This window comes from Dreissena polymorpha, chromosome 8 (assembly GCF_020536995.1).
Source record: "Dreissena polymorpha isolate Duluth1 chromosome 8, UMN_Dpol_1.0, whole genome shotgun sequence".
Taxonomy (NCBI): Eukaryota; Metazoa; Mollusca; class Bivalvia; order Myida; family Dreissenidae; genus Dreissena; species Dreissena polymorpha.
In genome coordinates, this window is record NC_068362.1 from 75,805,954 (window position 1) to 75,831,667 (window position 25,714).

The window sequence follows — 25,714 nt, forward strand, 5'->3', positions numbered from 1 at the left end:
TGGCGAAGCTTTATTTTGCTACAAATAAGAAAAATAGAATAATTTCCCATACAAGTTTACTACTTGTTTGTGGAGTGTATGTTGGCATGTGATTACAAATACTACATGTAATTTTAATAAGCTCAACACAATTTATAGTGGCTGTATGTATGATGGCAATGCCAATCGGCTGCACCTCGTCTGACTGAGGCGCTGATCCCCTCTCCACTATGACACGACTGCCCTGGGTGATTCCTGCATCAAACACGGCGTGGCCTTCGTGTACTTGGAGAACAGATACAAATACTGGTCATTCAGGATGATAGCGCTAAGTCAGGCAAAAAAACAGCTAGTGTAAATATTAGAGAGTAAATAGTACTTTCTAAAACAAAACTTTTAAATTTGGATGTTTTCTCCATGGTAAGTTGTGTCAAGTTTTAATAGTAGTCTGTTTACCAACTACCACCAGGCACAGGTTGAGAAAAATGAATATTTATTAAATAAAAACTTCAAAGAAAAATAGCAAACACATACTGTTTAGTTGAGAATGCTTCATATGCAGTATTGTTAATGTATGAACATTATTTTTCATTTAAACACATACATTTTCTCTAACTGCAATAATATCCAAAACATATTACTGGATAAAAAAACTAACAACAAAAAACACGAGAAAGCCTTACTTACGTGGTGCCCTTAGGCCCATTGTGTCATGATCTATTCGTAGCCGCGTTTCTCCTACATCTAACAAGCCCAACTGGTGCAGAATGATTGACTTCAGCTCAGAGACTGACTGGAAAAAACACACACTTAAACATACACCACTGTTGCATTCATTGGATCAATGGACTGATAAAACTGTTCAGCAATGGTATATGTAATCATTTTTTTCCAGTTTGTATTGTATGAAGTCATTTTTAAGTCAAATTTTGATACATGATTTTTGGTGCGACAGATAAGGAATAATTCTAATAAGACAATGCAGATCAACAATGGATTTGAATACAAATGAGTATATATCTAAATATTGACACGGCTATTACCTAAACACAACAATAAACATCATGGAATGTAAACAATCATTGTTTAACAGTAAATTCATTTTACCATAAAAAAATACGGTAAAATTTAAACAAATATTTCATATAAACATAAGTTAAGTAAAAATACTTCTATTACTTTTTTTTAGTGCAATTTAAGTGTAAGTTTAACAATGATTTTTTTATGAAAAAGATTCTCAAACAAAAATTTGACACAATTGAAGCAACTTACGATGGTTTTGTCCACTTCAATTCTCACAGAGGGGTAATCGAGACTGTCCTTTGACAGTTCACAACATCTGTTCTCAGCTTTTATCACAAACTTGTTGTAGATTGAGCAACTGGCAAAGTTCTTGTCTGATAATCCCCTGTCAATATTGCAAAATTGTTACACAGTTAATTTTTCCTTATAAATTAATAAAATCTTACCAATGACTAAACAGATGGCGGTTGTCATAGAACAAAATATATGACAAGAGTAGGCTTCTGTTCAGTTAAACAACTCACACTTTTCCGAGGATAGCTGGATTACTAGTACTTAGTGACACTTATGCCACTAGCAGACAGCTGTTCTACGTGGATCAGAGGTAGGGGAAGATTGATCACACATAAGATATCATGCCCAATCCCCACAGGAGTTATTTCGCTGGGCCAGGGATAGCACCAGTGATCCTCCAATTTGTAATCATGCTCTTTACCAACTGAGCTAGTCAACCCAAATATAGTCTAATATTAACATGGTCAACACGAGCTGTTACACTACTTGTTGCTTCAAATAGCAATGTATGATACCCAATGTTATCAAAATCAATAAATAATGCCTTAATTTTAACTTATCACAATTGTGTATTCACATTTCTATCAGCATAGCAAAACATTTTAAACTAGGGATGTCAACGAATATCCGAATATTCGGTCCCGGACCGAATATTCGGATACTGTTTTCCGAATTGAATATTCGGAAGAAAAAATAAAAAATCAAGTAATTTCAAAGACTTTGTATCCGTAAAATGTTGCTTCAAACATTGTCAAAAACGTTGTTCCTCGTGTCATAATGTTTATTCCGGTTGGCGCGATAATGCGTCGCTATGGTGAATTAATGTCCGGAAATAACAACAATCCGAACAGAAGTTTTTTGCATTCTTGATGTAAAAAGTCATTTTGTACTTTATATATTAACAAAACTACTACAAATTCAAATTAAATAAGTGCTACTTGTATCGGACATTGGTCTTAATGTTTTCACGGTCAGCGGGTTTGTAATTCTCACGGGGGTAACGTGAGAAATGCAAGACTTCCGGTTTATCTTAAGAAATTCACGGTCGTGCAATTCTCACGCGACACCGGTCATAAATCCCGCTAACAAAGCCAGACACTTTGTGTCAAAATTATGATAGGTGCAAATCGCGTCGGCAATCAAAACACCGACCTGCACTTGATCCAATGACTCGAATTACATTTAAAATTATCAAAGATTAAATGAATAAAGGAAAAGCCAACTTTGTGTAAAAAACAAATAAGACCGTATGGCAATTAAAACACCGACCCGTCTTGATCTAATATCTCGTATTACATTTAAAATGATCAAAGATTAAATGAGTAAAGAAAGAGCCGACTTGGTGTGAAAAACAAAACAGATCGTATAGTTATAATCACGTTGTCAAATCAAAAAAGCTTTTAGAAAATAATTTACTCAACCTCTAATGAGTATTTGCGTATCGTATGGTCCAAACATTCATTAATTACTCAATATTCAATCAGGTATTATACTTAAAGAATGTTTTTGGTATTGCACCCTCATTTAATTGAAAATATTATAATTGCTACACGCATTAAGTAAATATCTGTCCAAGCAAAATGCCACCTTCGCCTTCCGCTGTTTGGAAGTATTTCACGACATCATCCGATAAGAAGTCGCCGATCCAAGTGTCTTTTAAACGTGGCAACTTTAAAAGACTGGCTATTTAGTCTGTTAAACAGGTTCAAAGTGTATTGTGGCTATGTACATAATTCGTTTAAGTTCAGGTTTAATTATATGTAGATCTGACTGTTTTGTCATGTTATTATTTTGTCGTCATGTAATATTATGTTTTTAGTTCTATTGTTGATGTACGATATTAATAGTTTAAAAACAGTTTCTGTCATTCAATGTTAACAATAAAAAGTAATCAACAAAATCAGCTTCGAATTAGCGACGGCAACGCTGTGTCAATATTTAGTCACTTCCGGTGAACTTCCGGTAAACACGAAAGTAGAATTCATGGAGTAATGGTACGGTAAACAAAGTTGACTTTTTTCCAACAGATGTTGACCGAATATCCGAATATTCGTTCGGAAGGGTGACCGAATATTCGAATACCGAAATCGGTATTCGTTGCCATCCCTAGTTTAAACAGTTATCCATTCACCTTAAGCTTTCAATTTGGACGTTGCCCAGCGCTAAAATCTAATCAGTTAATTTAATCCACTGACCCTTTCTGACTTTTGTCTATTGCCAATAGTCGATCACCATCTTGTAAGCCCAGCTCTTTAACAGTTGAATATTCATCTGAGTTTGTAAACCCCTTGGCATCTCCTGTAAAATAAGGATTTAAGATTCTCAAGATTCTCTGAAAACATAAAGGTTGTGTGTTGAACTACTGTATACAATGTTAGGTTTTTACAGTTGTATCAGGCTGAACACTTTGCCTTATCCTATACAAACTCATAGGTTAACACATTTCGGATGGGACATTTGACACAAACTTAAAAATATAAAGGTATGAAAATGTGTTAATACTAATATATCTAAATTGCTCAACAATAATAATAAGTAATTTTAAGTATATTTTTGATTATCTCTCTTAAAGCAAATCATGCCGGACATTCATACTGTTTTGGTAATTAATTCCTTATATTTGTGGCCACAATCATTAAAACAAGAGGGCCTGAAAGGCCCAAAGTTGCTCACCTGAGATTCAAAGGAACTGACCTGTTCTGTGCAGCCCAAGATGTCATTAGAAAAAATGTTCTTACCAACTTTCATGACTAGTGAACACCCTGGCAGCCACGTTTTTCAACAGACCAGAACCATTTTCATACACATCCAAGATATCATTTAAACAAATATTCTGACAAAGTTTCATGAAGATTCATGAAGCCATATAAGGAACAAGAGATGTGTTTGTCAGAAACACAATGCCCCCTAATACGCCGCTTTGATTTTTTGTTGTTGACCTTTGACCTTGAAGGATGACCTTGACCTTTCAACACTCAAAATGTGCAGCTCCATGAGATACACATGCATGCCAAATATCAAGTTGCTATGTTCAATATTGCAAAAGTTATGAAGAAGGTTAAAGTTTTGGACTTTTGTTTTTACCTTTGACCTTGAAGGATGACCTTGACCTTTCACCACTCAAAATGTGCAGCTCCATGAGATACACATGCATGCCAAATATCAAGTTGCTGTGTTCAACATTGCAAAAGTTAGGAAGAAGGTTAAAGTTTTGGACTTTTTTTTTACCTTTGACCTTGAAGGATGACCTTGACCTTTCAGCACTCAAAATGTGCAGCTCCATGAGAGACACATGCATGCCAAATATCAAGTTGCTATGTTAAATATTGCAAAAATTATGAAGAAGGTTGAAGTTTTGGTTAAAGTTTTGGGACACACACACACACACGGATACATACAATGACAGACAGGCCAAAAACAATATACCCCCAATCTTTCAATCCGTGGGAATAAAAATGCCCCGCCCCCTGGTGGCCATGTTTTTCAAGCAACTGGAACCATTTTCGAACTTGTTCAAGATATCAATGGGACAAATCTTCTGACCAGGTTTCATGATGATCGGACAATAAATGTGGCTTCTAGAGCTTTAACAAGGTTTAACTATAGCTATATTAGGAAAAATGTCACGCCCCCTTTGCGGCCATGTTTTTCAACCAACCGCAACAATTTTCAAACTCATCCAAGATATCTTTGGGGTGAATGTTCTGATCAAGTTTCATGAAGATTGGACAATAAATGTGGCCTCTAGAGTGTTCACAAGATTTTACTATAGCCATATATAGCCATATTAGGAAAAATGCCCCGCCCTTTGGCAGCCATGTTTTTCAAGCAAATGTAACCGTTTTCTATCTCATCCAAGATATCATTGAGACCAATCTTCTGACCAAATTTCATGAAGATTGGACAATAAATGTGGCCTCTAGAGTGTTAACAAGGTTTTACTAAAGCCATATATAGCCATATAAGTAAAAATGCCCCGCCCCCTGGTGGCCATGTTTTGAAAGCAATGGAAACCATTTTCGAACTCATTCAAGATATCATTGAGATGAATCTTCTGACCAAGTTTCATGAAGATTAGACAATTAATGTGGCCTGTAGAGTGTTAACAAGATTTTAATTTAGCCATATATAGCCATATAAGGAAAAATGCCCCGCCCCCTGGTGGCCATGTTTTTCAACCAACTGGCATAATTTTCGAACTAGTCCAATATATTATATGGATGAATCTTCTTACCAAGTTTCATGAAGATTAGACAATAAATGTGGCCTCCAGAGTGTTAACAAGGGTTTACTATAGCCATATATAGCCATATAAGGAAAAATGCCCCGCCCCTTGGCAGCCATGTTTTTCAAGAAAACAACCATTTTCGAACTTATCCAAGATATCATTGAGACCAATCTTCTGACCAAATTTCCTGAAGATTAGACAATAAATGTGGCCTCTAGAGTATTAACAAGGTTTTACTAAAGCCATATATAAAGCCATATAAGGAAAAATGCCCCGCCCCTTTGCAGCCATGTTTTTCAAACAAACGTAACCATTTACAAACTCATCCAAGATATCCTTGACAACCAATCTTCTTACCAAGTTTCATGAAGATCGGAAAATAAATGTGTCCTCTAGAGTGTTAACAAGGTTTAACTATAGCCATAAAAGGAAAATGCCCCGCCCCCTGGCGGCCATGTTTTTCAACCAACCCACATCATTTTTGAACATGTCCAAGATATTATTGGGATGAATCTTCTGACCAAGTTTCATGAAGATCGGAAATAAATGTGGCCTCTAGAGTGTTAACAAGTATTTTCTATAGCCATATAAGGAAAAATGCCCCGCCCCTTGGCAGCCATGTTTTTCAAGCAAATGTAACCATTTTCGAACTCATCCAAGATATCATTGAGACCAATCTTCTGACCAAATTTCATGAACAATTGGACAATAAATGTGGCCTCTAGAGTGTTAACACGGCAAATGTTGACGCCGCACAACGGACGCCGCACGACAGACAAAAAGCGATCACAAAAGCTCACCATGAGCACGTTGTGCTCAGGTGAGCTCAAAAACAGGAAAATCCAGTAACATGGGCATTAAAATTATACAAAACATTAATCAATAATTCACAAAAAACCAACAATCATAGAAATATAAATGTCAACAGTTAGTAAAATGTTAAGTATTTGTTTACATTTAAGACTTCAAAGTTAAGAACTGACAGATAATAACACACAGTTTCACAACCTTTCTCTGTCACTTTCTTTAGCTGCAAATTTTCAGGCACACTCCTGATGAAGTCACATATGACAACCTTGACCTCTTGCAAGGTCAGTGACCTTGAGAACCCATAGCTGAACTGAAGGTCAAGGTCATACACCACAGTGATGAACACTGGTTCACTGTCACAGCCATGAGGAATTGGGGAATTTTCAACCTGATAATTCAAACACATCTTAAAATGTAATATATGTAATAACCTCCTCTAGGATAAATAAAACATGTTTTTTTTAATCTTTTTTATCACATGTTCCTTGTGATTTCTTGGTTAAAAAGACACATTTTTAATAGAAATCAGTTCAATAATAAATTTCATGAACAATAAAAAATAGTATACTAACTGCACCAGAATTAAGCAAAAATTCTATAAACATAACACAATGTGGGACTTGAAATCATACTCTAGAATATCAGAGACCAATTACCACTTACTGTTGAGCCATCCCAAATAAACAACTGAGCACCGTCTTGAATGATGCAGTGCTGTAGTGGCAAATCAGGTGATTCTTCAAGAAAATACAGTCTTTTCTCAACAAAGCCAAGAATGAGCATTGTTAAACTGCAGAACTATTGTACAAAGAATTAATCAACAAAGTTAAAAAAGAGGGCCATGATGGGCCTGTATCGCTCCATTGTTTTTTCTTTGCGAAAAAAACGTGTAATGCGCATGGGTTGAAATGTACTCAAGCATGTGACTTTCTCTTTCTATCCCTCGTCCCACTGGGCACTTAAAGTTGGAAGGGTGAGCATTTTTATATATGGAAAAAGTTACTACTGTGTTAACTAAACAGACAAAAAAGCCAGGGAATTGTTGCACAGGTCCTTTGCTTATAACGTAGGTACATTTATCTCTCCAAAAGATATTGTCGTTCTTTCTATTTCACATATTTTTAGATGCTGATGATCAAATCTACGCATTTGATTTGAAACAGATTCACAAGACCCATAGGAATCAAAATGCCTTAACCCTTTACCAAACAACACATTTTGGACTTTCCCAATTTGAAAGAGGTTGCAGACGTCAATTGAATTAAAATGGAATATGAAGGAAATGATCAGGTAGGGTAGAAATAATTGTGATAAAAGGAGAAATTGCTCATCAACCCACACATCCCTAGGACCAACAGGCCTGAGAATATTATGATAATCTAAAGATTATTTCTTTATATTTATAAATGTATTTAATTAAGTAATACATTTGACTTCTAAGATCAATTCATAACTTATATTAAGAAAATTATAAAATGGTCAGAAATATATATGGATTGTTGAGCAATTGACAATCATTTCAACAATTCATGATCAGTCACGATTCACAAATGGAACAATTAATCATTAGTTATTAAAAAGGGTTTTATCTCATGTTCACAAGATGTTGATATTGTTGTTCGTCACAGCCAAACGACCGCAGTAATCTCCACTGGTAAACGTCATATGTTCAGTTTTGTGACCCCCGGGGCCGGGTCAAATTTGAGCCCAGGGAAATAATTTGAACAAACTTGGTAGACGACTATTAGATATCACTACATACCAAATTTAGTAGCCCTAGGCTCTATAATTAAGAACAAGAAGATTTTTAAAGTTTGCACAAAATAGGCCTTATTTAAGCATATGTTCATTTTTGTGACCCCTGGGGCAAGGTCAAATTTGTTCCTAGGGGCATAATTTGAACAAACTAAGTAGATAACTATTAGATGTCACTACCTACCGAATTTGGTAGAAATAGGCCCAATGGTTATGGACAAGATTTTTATAGTTTGCAAAAAATGGGCCCAATATAAGCATATGTTCAATTTTGTGACCCCTGGGGAACGGTCAAATTTGATCCCAGGGGCTTAATTTGAACAAACTTGGTAGAGGACTATAAGATGTCATTACATACCAAATTTGGTAACCCTATGCCATACAGTTATGGACAAAAAGATTTTTAAAGTTTGCACAAAATAGGCCTTATATAAGCAAATTTTCGATTTTTTTACCCCCCAGGGCAGGGTCAAATTTGACCCCAGAGGCATAATTTGAACAAACTTGGTAGAGGACTATTAGATGCATCTACATACCAAATTTGGTAGCCCTAAGCCCAATGGTTATGGACGAGAAGATTTTTAAAGTTTTCACAAAATAGGCCTTATATAAGCAAATTTTCAATTTTTTGACTCCCCGGGGCAGGGTCAAATTTGACCCCAGGGGTATAATTTGAACAAACTTGGTACAGGACTATAAGATGTCACTACATACCAAATTTGGTAGCCCTAGGCCCAATGGTTATGGACAAAAGGATTTTAAGAGTTTACACAAAATAGGCCTTACCGTAAATCTACGAATATAATACGCACTTTTTTACCTGCCGATTTTTTCTTCAAGTAGGGGGTGCGTATAATATACGAGTTAAAAGCAGAACAAAATTTTTCCTGTGCAAATTTTCAACTTAATCGCTGTTATTCGCTTCGCGGCAGCCATTTTGAACTACACCATTACATCAAAGGGGTGCAACAGGGTTCGCGCTGTCGTTCGCCATTTGAGTCATTTGCAAAAATATTGAGGATTTGGCTCAATAAAAACCTTATTTGTAAAAATGCGAAAATCTAGTAAAATTTCATTGAAAACATCCGCCATTTATATCGTAACTGGTTTTCTATATTTGTCTCTTTGTTTTAATGAAAGTGTTTGCAATTCGAACAGTAAACGAAACCCGGTCTGTACCCGATTATGAGACATCGCTTGACATTATTGTTATTGAAGTGCGCATGGTAGCTGGCCAATCAAACTTGAGCTCGCTTACACATGAAATGACGTTGTCGAATGAAACGGGAGAACGGGAGGAGCTATCGGATAATATTGGGTCATCCATGCGCAGACACTGTATACTTTGAATACACAGTTAATATGGTTGTCTGCTTACAAAATAGCGACTGGACGCTAAGTCGTATAAAAAGATTAGCAAATGAAAAAAAACACTTTCAATACCCGTAAATATTTATTTCTTAGCTGACCACTATTTATCTTTCTACCGCATATTTACCATATCTGAAGTAAAGAGTGGTAATTAAATAATTAGTTTTATGATGCTAATAGTCTATTACACCTGTCTGCTGATTGCCGAATTAAATTGAAAGGTGATAATTAATTAATTTGTTTTTATTACTCCCAAACTTAGCCTTAATGACAGCAGCGTATTTTAATTAACTAGATCATGAAAAACACCAGCGGTTTAATTGTATTTTAAGTTATATTAAAGTATCGAGTTTGTAACTCGAACAAAGAAAAAGTAATTCATCTAGACAACTATAAAAACGGAAGTAACCATTTTGTCTTCTTATTACTTTATTATTATTATAATTATTATCGTCCCGAATATTGTCAAATTGAATTAAATGTGAAAACAAAAAACAGCGTCTCTGCTTCTTTCTTTTGTAATTATGACTGCTTGACCCGGATGTCAGCCCGTGTGTTATCGGTAACAATCAATGGTAATATAAACAATAGACAGAGATATTTATTATGCAACTGTCATAACAACAGCACTATAACACATCCCGATCAATATACCTGGGTAACAGATAGTTGACAACACCAAATTGGTTTGCTATTTTCACAGCACAAAAATATATTGACACATTTTTTCGGAAATGGCCGATTTCGGAAACTGATTTTTTTAGTGCGTATTTTACTCGGATTTTCACGAGGGCGTATTATATTCGTGGATTTACGGTATATAAGCAAATTTTCAATTTTTTGACCCCCCGGGGCAGGGTCAAATTTGACCCCAGGGGCATATTTTGAACAAACTTGGTAGAGGACTATAAGATGTCACTACATAGCAAATTTGGTAGCCCTAGGCCCAATGGTTACGGACAAGAAGATTTTTAGAGTTTACACAAAATAGGCCTTATATAAGCAAATTTTCAATTTTTTGACCCCCCGGGGCAGGGTCAAATTTGACCCCAGGGGCATATTTTGAACAAACTTGATAGAGGACTATAAGATGTCACTACATAGCAAATTTGGTAGCCCTAGGCCCAATGGTTATTGACAAGAAGATTTTTAAAGTTTGCACAAAATAGGCCTTATATAAGCAAATTTTCAATTTTTTTACCCCCCGGGGCAGGGTCAAATTTGACACCAGGGGCATAATTTGAACAAACTTGGTAGAGGACTATAAGATGTCACTACATGGCAAATTTGGTAGCCCTAGGCCCAATGGTTATGGACAAGAAGAGTTTTAAAGTTTGCACAAAATAGGCCTTATATAAGCAAATTTTCAATTTTTTAACCCCCCGGGGCAAGGTCAAATTTGACACCAGGGGCATAATTTGAACAAACTTGGTAGACGACTATTAGATATCACTACATACCAAATTAAGTAGCCCTAGGCCCAATGGTTATGGACAAGAAGATTTTTAAAGTTTGCACAAAATAGGCCTTATATAAGCAAATTTTCAATTTTTTAACCCCCCGAGGCAGGGTCAAATTTGACCCCAGAGGCATAATTTGAACAAACTTGGTAGAGGACAATAAGATGTCACTACATACCAAATTTGGTAGCCCTATGCCATACGGTTATGGACAAGAAGATTTTTAAAGTTTGCACAAATAGGCCTTATATAAGCAAATTTTCAATGTTTTGACCCCCGGGGCAGGGTAAAATTTCACCCCAGGGGCATAATTTGAACAAACTTGGTAGAGGACTATAAGATGTCACTACATAGCAAATTTGGTAGCCCTAGGCCCAATGGTTACGGACAAGAAGATTTTTAAAGTTTGCACAAAATAGGCCTTATATAAGCAAATTTTCAATTTTTTGACCCCCCGGGGCAGGGTCAAATTTGACCCCAGGGGCATAATTTGAACAAACTTGGTAGAGGACTATAAGATGTCAATACATACCAAATTTGGTAGCCCTAGGCCTAATGGTTATGGACAAGAAGATTTATAAAGTTTGCACAAAAAAGGCCTTATATAAGCAAATTTTCAATTTTTTGACCCCCCGGGGCAGGGTCAAATTTGACCCCAGGGGCATAATTTGAACAAATTTGAAAGAGGTTCACCACAGGAACATTCCTGAGAAATTTCATCAGATTTGGACGAGTAGTTAAGGAGAAGAAGATGTTTAAAGAAAAAGTTAACGCACGGACGCACACACGGACGCACACACGACGGACACAGGACCATGACATAAGCCCCGCTTGCCTTTGGCCAGTGGAGCTTAAAATGACTGTAATCTAGCCAGCTTCAATAACCCACATTTTTGACTCAATGAAATTTAATGCAATAAGAACAATAACTCTAATTTACTCTATTAAAATATGAATTATGGTCCCATTACTAAGTGCTTCTTCTTTTGATCCCTTAAAATTGTATGAAGTTTCATTGAATGTATTCAATACAACTGGTGTCATGGTTTCCACAAGTCGATTCATAATGAAGACGGAGAGACAGGTAATATTAACTATATTAAGGTAAATATTTCTATCCAGCTAATTACATTAATTAATAAGCTGTTTGTGATGACAAAGCAGCAGATGCAGAGAGATAATTATAGAGAATGTATGCCAACATTGTGTCAAGACCTTTCTCAGGCATACGATGTTGAGTAATTGACAAGTGCAAGGTTTTAACTCTTCCAGTGCTGGAACCGAATTTTGAAGGCCTTTGCAAACAGTTTGGATCCAGATGAGACACCACAGAACATGGCGTCTCATCAGGATCCAAACTGTTTGCTATTCTGATAGTATTCTTTAAAAAAAATCAAAGAAAATGCTAATTTTAGAAATTCAGCAGACAACATTTTTGCAGACGACAAATTTCCCAGCATGCAAAGGGTTAACAATGCTCAAATGTTCTGTGTCAGGAATAACAAACTCTATCCAATACTAAAATTATATTCTCTTCAATGTGTTATCCTAAGCTCATGAATCATATAAACAAAAGTTTTCAAATATGTTTAAACACAATTTTGGTTTACTACAAGCTTAATCAATTGGTATGATGTCACACTGCAATAAAATATGTAAGATTTACAATCAACTAACCCAAACAAAACAAAATTGATCTGATAAAGCAAAAAGTTTTTTTGTTATTGGCAATTATCCCATTGATTTGAATGCAGTTATATGATAAACCATAGTTACCATTTCATTGGAATACAATACTTATGGTCAAACAAGCTGCGAATAGTGGCAAATAAAGTCTCACAGCACAATTCTAAGTAGCAAACACACACACACACACATTCAATGAGGGTTTTATAGCTACCTATGATGTCATCATACACATGGCCTCCCGCTGCAAGCTCTTTGAAAGTACTGATCACAAATTTGTCACAGGGCAGATAATCCATTCCTACCTGAAAACACACATACACACTTTGAACACAGACAAATCCACAATATAAAAAATAAACTGCTCATTAAACAAATTAACCAGAAGAAACATACCAATGGATTACTGAGTTTACCAATCACAGGTTTATATGTATCTTTGTATTGGTTAACAAAAATACGTGGCTTTTTTTGCCATTTTCTATAAACTCTTGGACAAAAACAAAATGCATTTCTATTTATTGACTATCTTAAGTCATCATTATTATGATCTTTACACTAACCAAAGAAATAAGTAAAACATTTGCAATGTTATTCAGTTTTGACATGATTAATTGCTTTATTATTGATTGCATTTAATTGAAAGAGTGAACACAGAAAACAAAGAAGCTAATAATCTGGAGTGAACTAATAATTACATTTCCTAAAACTAAGAATATAAAACAACACTATTAAATGAGTGCTGTTAGATTTGTTGTTCTTTTGTTGCATTTTAAGTCATGCGAGCCTATTGCACAGGCTAAAAAACAAACACGTTTTCATAAAAGTGATACAAGCAAAGAGAGTAATATTCTAAATATTGAGCTAGCACTGTCCACTCTTTCACTACAATGCATGCACAGTCATTAACATCTACCTTCATGAGTGTAGGACATTAGCCCTCTCGGACATTAGCCCCTAGGAAAATAGCCCCTAGGACAAAAGCCCCCTAGGACATTAGCCCCCTAGGACATTAGCCCCCTAAGACATAAGCCCCCTAGGACATTAGCCCCCTAGGACATAAGCCCCCTAGGACATTAGCCCCCTAGGACATAAGCCCCCTAGGACAAAAGCCCCCTAGGACATAAGCCCCCTAGGACAAAAGCCCCCTAGGACATAAGCCCCCTAGGACATTAGCCCCCTAGGACAAAAGCCCCCTAGGACATAAGCCCCCTAGGACATTTGCCCCTAAGGACAAAAGCCCCTTAGGACGTTAGCTCCTACCTATTTTTAAAATCATTTTTTAGGCATTTAATTTTATCTTTTTTAAAATGAAATGCAATTAAAAGGTAGAAAATGATATAAATATCAAGATGAAATTATAAGATGTTTAGTAACAAACAGAGCACTTAGTATATGTATATAAAACCATGTTTTACGTTCAATATGCAATTTTCATTGTATCTTGTAGTTAAAGAGGAAACAAAAATATGAACATCTTTCAAAGTAAAAAATACTTCATAGTTAATTTATAAACCAACAATAGTAATAGTAAAATAGTAAAGAAATTGTTAAAAAACACTAAAATTTACGTGTGTGGTACAAGCTATATATTGAAAAAATATATGTATTAGACTTCAACATATTAATAATTGTATGTATTTACATGTAAATTAAACAAATGGAATAAAAGTACTTACTTTAAAAAAAGTTATGAACGTTTTGAAACACTTGAGGGCTAATGTCCCAGCGTTCACTTTTTTGAAGGGGATAATGTCCTAGGGGCTTCTGTCCTATGGGCTAATGTCTGAGAGGGCTAATGTCCGTACCCCCTGCCTCCATATTGCCTATATTACCAATATTCTTGTTTAATCTTTGATACAGTAATGATATTCAAATGCACCTCCAATGCAGTCTTGTAGAGAGTTGCAGTGGTGTCCCTTTGGTCAATCTCAAGTTTGGAGGTAACTGCTCCAGGCAATGCTTTCAGGGCGCCCTCTCTGTACTTGTAGAAGCAGGAGTAGTGTACAACCAATGTGAGTTTGTTGATTGCTTTTTCATAGGCAATTCTGAAAAATATAACTAGCATTCGACAAAAAGACACACATTTACAGAAGGCAAACAAAACAAAATTTATCCATGAAAGATATGCATTTGCATTTTTTTTTTAATTTAAAAAAAGAAGACTAAAATGATGATCAGTTTCGATACAACAAATGGTTTGAAGAGTCAAAAATGTGCCTTTAGAAGGAGGTACAACTGATGAACTTGCATGTATCTCCTCAACTATGTTCCAGCCATTTTGGACAGGTGAGGGTTTTGTGGTAGAATAAAGTTGTTAAAATCATGAATATATATGCATGTAAACTAACAGAGTGGCGTCTCTTTAAGGCTACTATTTCATTTGATTGTATATACATAGCATTTAAACATTAAGCACTTAACATGATTATCAATCTTTATCGTTATCAATCAAGAATGTGAAACAAATTGTAGCTACATAATTTGTTGGGATATATATACAAATATATCATGGTTTCAAATCATCCACAAACACATTAAATAATTCCATTCAATTTAAAACATGATTCCTGGGTAAAATTACCTCTCAGCTTCCAGTTTGGAATTATCTTTTGTTACTATGGTAATAAGATTTTCGGGTATATAATACAGCTTGTTTCCTTGAGCTGAAAAACAAAGTCATAAATATGGACCCATAGAAAGAACACAAGCTGTGTTTCAGAATTATGACCACTTGAAAGTTGTAAGACAATATTAAACCGATTAATTACATCAATTTTGTGACATCCAATTAAACAAGACTATTGCCAAGCAATATAAGTCCCCAACCGGCTCCACCATTGTCAGAATATTTTTTAAATTTGTTGCCATGGCAACCAGAATTTTTGACGTAGGAAGAAAATGAAATGACGTGCATAATATTCATATTGCCATCTATCCATGTTTCAAGTTTCATGAAAAAATATGAAAAACCTTTAAAGTTATCGCAGGATCCAGAAAAGTGTGACATACTCACAGACAGATCGTAAACCATAAGTCAATAAGAAACAGGAATTGTTAAAGATGCCAGTATTCAGTTAATGAAGGGCCATTACTCTGCATATCCTAAGGCAATATAACCAGTTGAATATGGAGCATGACTCTTAATATGAGTCGCCTTCTGAGAAAACGGGGCTTAATGTATGTACGTAAAGTGTCATCCCAGATTAGCCTGTGCAGTCCGCACAGGCTAATCAGGGAAGACACTTTCCGCTTTAATGGTATTTTTCGTTTAAAGGACGTCTCTTCTACATGAAAATACGGATAAGGCGGATAGTGTCGTCCCTGATTAGCCTGTGCGGACTGCACAGGCTAATCTGGGTCGACACTTTACGCACATGCATTAAACCCAGTTTTCTCAGAACACGACACATATACATACACATTTTTGAAATAGTTAATTGAAGATTAATGAATAAACACTTTGTATTGTATATACAATATGCAAATATTTTTTTCAAAATTAACATGGGTGTTTGGTAAAACATAATGCAATTGAATTTGTTTTAACTTTGTGTAAACACATTATTAACATTATAAATAAAACTTTATCAATGCTTGTGGTGTTAACTCTAAAAATTAAACATGTAAACTAACAAGAGCACCACATAACGGGTGCCAACGCTTGGCTGCGGGTGCCGTTTTGAATAAATGAAAGCTTGTCAGAATGTTTTTATTTTTTTAGAGGTCACAGTGACCTTGACCTTTGACCTAGTGACACAAAAATGGGTGTGGCATGTAGAACTCATCAAAGTGCATCTACATATGAAGTTTAAAAGTTGTAGGTGGAAGCACTTTGATTTTAGAGCCAATGGTAAGGTTTAAGCATGACTCCTACTGCGGACAGCGGACGACACGACACGACGAGCTAGCTATGACAATACCTTGGGTTTCCCCCGAAAACAGTCTAGCTAAAAATTAAACATTTGACATTGAAATATATATAATCGGACATACACCATTTTCCTGTTATAAACAATTAGGATTAACAACAGAAAAGCTTATGGCAGACCAAAGGACCTATTGACTTTGTAAAATAATATTAACAATGATTACGTACTACCCACCATTTGGAGGTCTAAGCATGGTCTGTTTCCTATAGAAGAGCATGTAGGCACTCTCCTTGCCAGAGAACTGTTTCTCCAGAGCCCTCTCATAGATTGGCTGCACACGGCTGTCATTGAAGTCGAACCACGTCGAGCCAGGCCGAGGTCTGTTGCTGAATGAACATTACTGATAAATTGACCTTTGTTCTGGAAATATTGGGATGAATGCATGTGAGTTAAGCGAGTTAAGATTCGGCTGTGCAAAGCACACAGATAAATCAGGGAGGAAACTTTCAACTTCAACAAGATTTTTGTTGAGAAGGGACATCTTTAAAGCAAATTCCATAAAAGTGGAGCGATGTCCCTCATAAGCCTCTGCAGACTGCCCCGGCTAATCCAGGTTAACATTTACACACAAGCATTTTTCCCAGTCTGGTATGTTCAATCTAACCAATAACTTTTTTATTGCCAATATCTATGTAAGATTAACTGAGTGACATCTCTTTATTATATCTAACAAGCAAATTCGTTGAATTGATATCCTCCGCCAAATAAATTTTGTTTATGGATGGGTGTAGAACTAAAAGAAAAGGTATAAGTGAAGGGTTGTGTCTGATAATTGAGAACAATTACATCAGGACATTTTGAGAATCCATTTCAGTATGGTAGAATTCTTACCAAACAAGATTTCTTTGAGAAACACAATGCCCCCCAGTAAGCCAAATGATGCTTTCAATCTACCCATGAAGTTTCATGATCCTAGGCGTATGCTTTCTTGAGTAATAATCCGGAAACCATTTTACTATATCAGGGTCACCGTGACCTTGACCTTTGACCTAGTGACCTGAAAATCAATAGGGGTCATCTGCGAGTCATGATCAATCTACGCATAAAGTTTCATGATCCTAGGCGTATGCGTTCTTGAGTTATCATCCGGAAACCATTTTACTATTTCGGGTCACCGTGACCTTGACCTTTGACCTAGTGACCTGAAAATCAATAGGGATCATCTGCGAGTCATGATCAATCTACACATGAAGTTTCATGATCCTAGGCGTATGCGTTCTTGAGTTATCATCTGGAAACAATTTTACTATTTCGAATCACCGTGACCTTGACCTTTGACCTAGTGACCTCAAATTCAAAAGTGGTCATCTGCGAGTCATGATCAATCTACCCATGAAGTTTCATGATGCTAGGCGTATGTGTTCTTGAGTTATCATCCGGAAACCATTTAACTATTTCGGGTCATCGTGATCTTGACCTTTGACCTAGTGACCTCAAAATCAATAGGGGTCATCTGTGAGTCATGATCAATGTACCTATGAAGTTTCATGATCCTAGGCCCAAGCGTTCTTGAGTTATCGTCTGACAACCATCTGGTGGACGGACCGACCGACCTACCGACATGAGCAAAGCAATATACCCCATCTTCTTCAAAGGGGGGCATAATAAGGCATATTAAATCAAAATGTGTGATTTTGACCTTTGTGTGTGACTTTGACCATGACCCTTGCAACCTGGATCTTATATTTGACACGCAGCTAGTAATGCAGTACAATTGCGGACAGTTTTACAAAATCCCTTGATGCATAGTAAAGGAATGACTAAATAATGAATAATTCATCAAATTGTGACCTTTGACCTCAATGTGTGTCCTAGGACTATGGTTGTTGAATGTGAAGCACCCCCGGATGATTGAGAACAACTATGGCAAGTTTCATGGCTCTGGCACATGTTTGAACGGTGATAAAGCTCTAAGCTTATATTAAAAAGCATTTTTTCAAGATACAAAGGGCCATAACTCCGTTATTTACAGATGGTGTACAATGCCATTTGGCTTGCATCATCCTCTTATCCATATATATACTCATACCTAGTTTCAATGATATCCGCACAAAGCACTTCCAAGATATGGCTCCGGACGGATGGATGGAAAGACAGACAGACAGACAACGCCAAAACAATATCCCTCCGCATATGGCGAGGGATAATAATGAATACCTGCATCTTTGTTAATTACTGTCTCGATTAAAAAATGACTATATCAGTCAATGGAACAAAACTATGTGCAAAAGTGAATTCTATTCGCTAGAAGCAAATATCCCAATTTGCACTCACTTATTACTTTGCAAAACCATAAACAAGATAAATATTATTTAAGAGTGATATGATGTCTGTTAAAGGTTTACATATTACATCAACCATATTCCCATATTTTCTGTCTTTTCAAAGCACCCAATAATACAACAAAAGCAATTGCAGATACATTCCAGATGTGATTAAATAATTATTTTGTCACATTGAGGCACAACATGTAATTCATTTTATTAATGATGAAAACAATTCAAATTTACATTTTCCCTTTTGAATCTCCTGACTCAGAAACATTTTTCCCATGATGTCCTGATGACCTGTCATGATGTGACCTGCTATCTGACTGGTTCCCATTATTTCTGGACTGGTTACCTTCACTGATATGAGGTGAATCACAGAATGGTTTTGTATCACAGTTGGTTGATATTTGTTTTGTATTTGTTGGCTTCTTTGCATTGCTGTAGTCTTTCAAAGACACTATCTTGGTGACTGGATCAAACAGAAATTTGTCATCATATTTCTCGAAAAACTGGAAGAGATAAGTAAGAAAAAGATCAGTTGTAATGTCATGAACACACTTGACAAAATTGTATGAATACTATCAAATAATATCCATTAAAACACATTCCCAAAAATAATATTTTTGTTGATTTAAGGTTCAAAACTGAACAAAAAAGTGTTTATTTAGCATTATTGCACAGTAAAAACAGGAGAACAATAGTGGAAATAAGACAAACACATCAGGGAAAACATTAAACAGGATCTAAATGTACATGCCAAACAAAACAGCTTTCCATACTATTAACAACAAGTCCTTTTGATGCCGTTATATCAATGTAAGCCCACCTTAGACATGGTCCCATATTTGCTCTTGAAGCGTTTATTCCATGATATCCCAGTCTGCTTCTGTATCTCTCCACCTATCTTGTCCACAGTCATGCCCCTGTTCATGTCGTGAGCCAATATGAACTGGACAAGCTCTATTGGGGACTCACACTCCAGGAAATCAACACCACCTGTAATCGGATCGATGGGGACAATGATCTCTTCTTCTTCCTGGAATGTCAAATAGCATTAGCATTCACACTGTAAACTTTAATAAAAAAGTTACTCAATCAGTGTCAAGATAATTTCTACAAAATTAGTGTTTCATTTACTTTTTCCAAGCTATGGGTACTTTTGCCCCTGCATTCATAAATCAATTAGTCCCAACATGTGAAAATGAAATATTTGAAAATTGCACTGGGTCACCAGACAATTCTATGAGTATAGGACTCGGGATGGGATCAATAATGAAACACTGCAAAACGCTTTTGTTTTGCTGGTTTTGTGTGCTGCAATCAGGCTAGTCTCTATTACATCAGCTTACCGGAGTGACCCAGTTTCCCAGGCTGTCTAAGTCAAGTATCTATGCATGGAGCTTACAAATGTTACTCAGTTTCCCAGGCTTTCTAAGTCAAGTATCTATGCATGGAGCGTACAAATGTGGCTCAGTTTCCCAGGCTGTCTAAGTCAAGTATCTATGCATGGAGCGTACAAATGTGGCTCAGTTTCCCAAGCTGTCTAAGACAAGTATCTATGAATGGTGCTTACTTGAGTGACCCAGTTTCACAGACTGTCTTAGTCAAGTATCTATGAATGGTGCTTACTTCAGTGACCCAGTTTCCCAGACTGTCTTAGTCAAGTATCTATGAATGGTGCTTACTTGAGTGACCCAGTTTCCCAGACTGTCTTAGTCAAGTATCTATGAATGGTGCTTACTTGAGTGACCCAGTTTCACAGACTGTCTTAGTCAAGTATCTTTGAATGGTGCTTACTTGAGTGACCCAGTTTCCCAGACTGTCTTAGTCAAGTATCTATGAATGGTGCTTACTTGAGTGACCCAGTTTCCCAGACTGTCTTAGTAAAGTATCTATGAATGGTGCTTACTTGAGTGACCCAGTTTCCCAGACTGTCTTAGTAAAGTATCTATGAATGGTGCTTACTTGAGTGACCCAGTTTCCCAGACTGTCTAAGTCAAGTATCTATGCATGGTGCTTACTTGAGTGACCCAGTTTCCCAGACTGTCTTAGTCAAGTATCTATGAATGGTGCTTACTTGAGTGACCCAGTTTCCCAGACTGTCTTAGTCAAGTATCTATGAATGGTGCTTACTTGAGTGACCCAGTTTCCCAGACTGTCTTAGTCAAGTATCTATGAATGGTGCTTACTTGAGTGACCCAGTTTCCCAGACTGTCTTAGTAAAGTATCTATGAATGGTGCTTACTTGAGTGACCCAGTTTCCCAGACTGTCTTAGTCAAGTATCTATGAATGGTGCTTACTTGAGTGACCCAGTTTCCCAGACTGTCTAAGTCAAGTATCTATGCATGGTGCTTACTTGAGTGACCCAGTTTCCAAGGGCATCTATGTCATCTATGTAGGCATGGTACATACTGGTGCGACCCAGTTTCCTAGGCCGTCTATGTCATCTATGTAGGCATGGTACATACCGGTGCGACCCAGTTTCCTAGGCCGTCTATGTTATCGATGTAGGCATGATACATACCGGTGTGCCCCAGTTTCCTAGGCCTTCTATTCATCTATGTAGGCATGGTATACCGGTGTGACCCAGTTTCCTAGGGCATCTATGTCCCGAATGTAGGCATGGTACATACCGGTGTGACCCAGTTTCCTAGGCCGTCTATGTCATCTATGTAGGAATAGTACATACCGGTGTGACCCAGTTTCCTAGGGCATCTATGTCCCGAATGTAGGCATGATACATACCGGTGTGACCCAGTTTCCTAGGGTATCTATGTCAACTATGTAGGCATGGTACATACCGGTGTGCCCCAGTTTCCTAGGCCGTCTATGTCATCGATGTAGGAATGGTACATACCGGTGTGACCCAGTTTCCTAAGGCATCTATTCATCAATGTAGGCATGGTACATACTGGTGTGACCCAGTTTCCTAGGCCGTCTATTCAACTATGTAGGCATGGTACATACCGGTGTGACCCAGTTTCCTAGGGCATCTATGTCATCTATGTAGGCATGGTACATACCGGTGTGACCCAGTTTCCTAGGCCGTCTATTCAACTATGTAGGCATGGTACATACCGGTGTGACCCAGTTTCCTAGGGCATCTATGTCATCTATGTAGGCATGGTACATACCGGTGTGACCCAGTTTCCTAGGCCGTCTATTCATCTATGTAGGCATGGTTCATACCGGTGTGACCCAGTTTCCTAGGGCATCTATGTCCCGAATGTAGGCATGGTACATACCAGTGTGAACCAGTTTCCTAGGGCATCTATGTCCCGAATGTAGGCATGGTACATACCGGTGTGACCCAGTTTCCTAGGGCATCTATGTCAACTATGTAGGCATGGTACATACCGGTGTGACCCAGTTTCCTAGGGCATCTATGTCAACTATGTAGGCATGGTACATACCGGTGTGACCCAGTTTCCTAGGCCGTCTATGTCAACTATGTAGGCATGGTACATACCGGTGTGACCCAGTTTCCTAGGACATCTATGTCCCAAATGTAGGCATGGTACATACCGGTGTGACCCAGTTTCCTAAGGCATCTATGTCAACTATGTAGGCATGGTACATACCGGTGTGACCCAGTTTCCTAGGCCGTCTATTCATCTATGTAGGCATGGTACATACCAGTGTGACCCAGTTTTCTAGGGTATCTATGACAACTATGTAGGCATGGTACATACCGGTGTGACCCAGTTTCCTAGGGCATCTATGTCTACTATGTAGGCATGGTACATACCGGTGTGACCCAGTTTCCTAGGAGGTCTATGTCAACTATGTAGGCATGGTACATACCGGTGTGACCCAGTTTCCTAGGGCATCTATGTCCTGAATGTAGGCATGGTACATACTGGTGTGACCCAGTTTCCTAGGCCATATATGGCCTGAATGTAGGCATGGTACATACCGGTGTGACCCAGTTTCCTAGGGCATCTATGTCAACTATGTAGGCATGATACATACAGGTGTGACCCAGTTTCCTAGGCCGTCTATTCATCTATGTAGGCATGGTACATACCGGTGCGACCCAGTTTCCTAGGCTGTCTATGTCATCTATGTAGGCATGGTACATACCGGTGTGACCCAGTTTCCTAGGGTATCTATGTCAACTATGTAGGCATGGTACATACCGGTGTGACCCAGTTTCCTAGGCCGTCTATTCATCTATGTAGGCATGGTACATACCGGTGTGACCCAGTTTCCTAGGGTATCTATGTCATCTATGTAGGCATGGTACATACTGGTGTGACCCAGTTTCCTAGGGTATCTATGTCAACTATGTAGGCATGATACATACCGGTGTGACCCAGTTTCCTAGGCCGTCTATTCATCTATGTAGGCATGGTACATACCGGTGTGACCCAGTTTCCTAGGCCGTCTATTCAACTATGTAGGCATGATACATACCGGTGTGACCCAGTTTCCTAGGCCGTCAATTCAACTATGTAGGCATGATACATACTGGTGTGACCCAGTTTCCTAGGCCGTCTATTCAACTATGTAGGCATGGTACATACCGGTGTGACCCAGTTTCCTAAGCCGTCTATTCAACTATGTTGGCATGATACAAATTGGTGTGACCCAGTTTCCTAGGCCGTCTATTCAACTATGTAGGCATGTTACATACCGGTGTGACCCAGTTTCCTAGGCCGTCTATTCAAATATGTAGGCATGATACATACTGGTGTGACCCAGTTTCCTAGGCCGTCTATTTAACTATGTTGGCATGATACATACCGGTGTGACCCAGTTTCCTAGGCCGTCTATTCAACTATGTAGGCATGATACATACCAGGGTCTTCCCCAGGCCATTTAAGCGCCCCTTGCCGGGGCGCTTGAATTTCGAAATCAGAGTTCCCGGGGCGCTTGAAATTTTCCGATCAGTGTATTCTTCAGTAAAAGAAAGTGGAGATTGTCCAAAAAAATCAAGGTTTCCCTATCAGTGTATCAATATTCCCTGTTTTAAAAGAGCACTCGGTACCTACTTTCACAAGTAATCGCCATAAACACCACATGGGGTAATGGATAATCCACTGATAAGAGAATAGCATGACGCGCGTATCGATTATTCTAGCCACATTACACGGTCATTTAAATGCTGACAAGGATGTATCTGGTAACTTTCCAGTCGTCAAACTGTGAAGTTCATCGTCCAATCGGTTACGCGAATGCTTATGAGGGCGGGGTTAACTATCGACCATTATTTCTGATTGACGTCGGGCATGAAGTAAGAGTTTATCGCAGCTTGATTAGCAAGAAGTTGTACCATTTGAGTAATATAAAACCGGTAATTAGTACAGTACAGAACATTAAAGACGGTTTCGGGCATCATCATCACACCTTTTTACTGTAAACAAGTGTTACCTATGACTCATAATTAATACGAGAAATTAATTGCAAGTGGTAAACAATTAATTATTATAGCGAGTAAGTTGTGCAAATGACTCCCAGTTACAATTATGTGATAACAATTAATTTAATTCCAGTACATGTATATTTCAACATGTCCATTTAGAGAACTGATTCACCTCGTTTTTCTGACATTTATTCGACACGTAATGCGCTTAACAAATTTTCGTTGAATTAATTACGCACACTTGTAAATGTTTCGTCCGATAATCGATAGTTAGAAGCCTGATGATGGCAACCGGCCGTGATCCTCGTGGACAACGTGAATTTCATGCATAATTCCGTCAAAACATTTATTCGACTCGTAAAGTGTGTAAACAAATTATCGTTGAATTTATAACGCAACGGTTAATATTTGTTGAAATCTCAAATGGGAATAATTAAATTTGTAATCCAAAACCCATTACCGTAAGTCGATGTTAACGCGTTTTTAATCCGAAACACACTTCCGAATGTAAATGTTACCGCAACGTTAAATATTTTTGCTTCAAATTAGCAGTGCAAATTTATTTTGTGTCGAATCTTTTTCTCAATTAAAAAGAGCGCGAAAATTATGCAGCATGTACAACGTCGCGTCTATTGCATACAAATGGTGTGTATTGAGCGTTTTAACAAGCACACAACAGGTCAGGGGATTGACGCATATTCAGAGGCAATATTTCATCAAATCTATAAATAGTCACTTAAAAAATGGCAAGGTTTGTGTTAAAGAAATAACTGAAAGCTTTTATCGTAAATATTTACCAGAAAGAGATTGATAAAAACGGAATAAACGGGATTATCGGGTAATAAATAGAAACTTGAAAAATAGTAAGTATACAGTAATAGAGTCGAGTTGAAACGGATGTATTGGGGAATCGTTCGAGTCGGGAGTTTACTATCTGTGCGGAAAAGTTTTAAAACAATTAAACAATATAAAAAATATATTTTTAAATGACTGGGGGATTTTTTTTGAAGAGTCATAGCGCACCAAATGACGTCTTTTGACGCTGTTTTTTTAGTTATAACGCACCACAGAACGTGAATTGACACGTTAAATTAAAAAAAAAATCAACGTCGGGAGGGGACACCCCTCCCGAACCGACCCCCGGGGCGCCTGAACAAATTCCTGGGGAAGGCACTGCATACCGGTGTGACCCAGTTTCCTAGGCCGTCTATGTCATCTATGTAGGCATGGTACAAACCGGTGTGACCCAGTTTCCTAGGCCATCTATGTCATCTATGTAGGCATGGTACAAACCGGTGTGACCCAGTTTCCTAGGCCATCTATGTCATCTATGTAGGCATGGTACAAACCGGTGTGACCCAGTTTCCTAGGCCATCTATGTCATCTATGTAGGCATGATACATACCGGTGTGACCCAGTTTCCTAGGCCGTCTATGTCATCTATGTAGGAATGGTACATACCGGTGTGACCCAGTTTCCTAGGCCGTCTATGTCATCTATGTAGGCATGGTACAAACCGGTGTGACCCAGTTTCCTAGGC

The 25,714-nt window shown here is 37.7% G+C and overlaps 1 protein-coding gene across 2 annotated transcripts in view; it reads right to left on the reverse strand.

Moving 5' to 3' along the window:
• LOC127841425 (ubiquitin carboxyl-terminal hydrolase 40-like) overlaps positions 1-25,714 on the reverse strand; it is a 56,466-nt gene that overhangs the window by 19,151 nt on the left and 11,601 nt on the right. For both annotated transcript variants that reach the window (XM_052370247.1, XM_052370246.1), the window contains exons 9-20: positions 19,635-19,844; positions 19,049-19,317; positions 16,713-16,864; positions 15,191-15,272; positions 14,489-14,654; positions 12,821-12,911; positions 6,998-7,071; positions 6,533-6,722; positions 3,492-3,594; positions 1,252-1,387; positions 667-772; positions 176-264 (exon numbers count right to left, since the gene is read on the reverse strand). In XM_052370247.1, the coding sequence (XP_052226207.1) occupies positions 176-264; positions 667-772; positions 1,252-1,387; positions 3,492-3,594; positions 6,533-6,722; positions 6,998-7,071; positions 12,821-12,911; positions 14,489-14,654; positions 15,191-15,272; positions 16,713-16,864; positions 19,049-19,317; positions 19,635-19,844 (1,668 nt within the window). The remainder of the gene's footprint in view (positions 1-175; positions 265-666; positions 773-1,251; positions 1,388-3,491; positions 3,595-6,532; positions 6,723-6,997; positions 7,072-12,820; positions 12,912-14,488; positions 14,655-15,190; positions 15,273-16,712; positions 16,865-19,048; positions 19,318-19,634; positions 19,845-25,714) is intronic.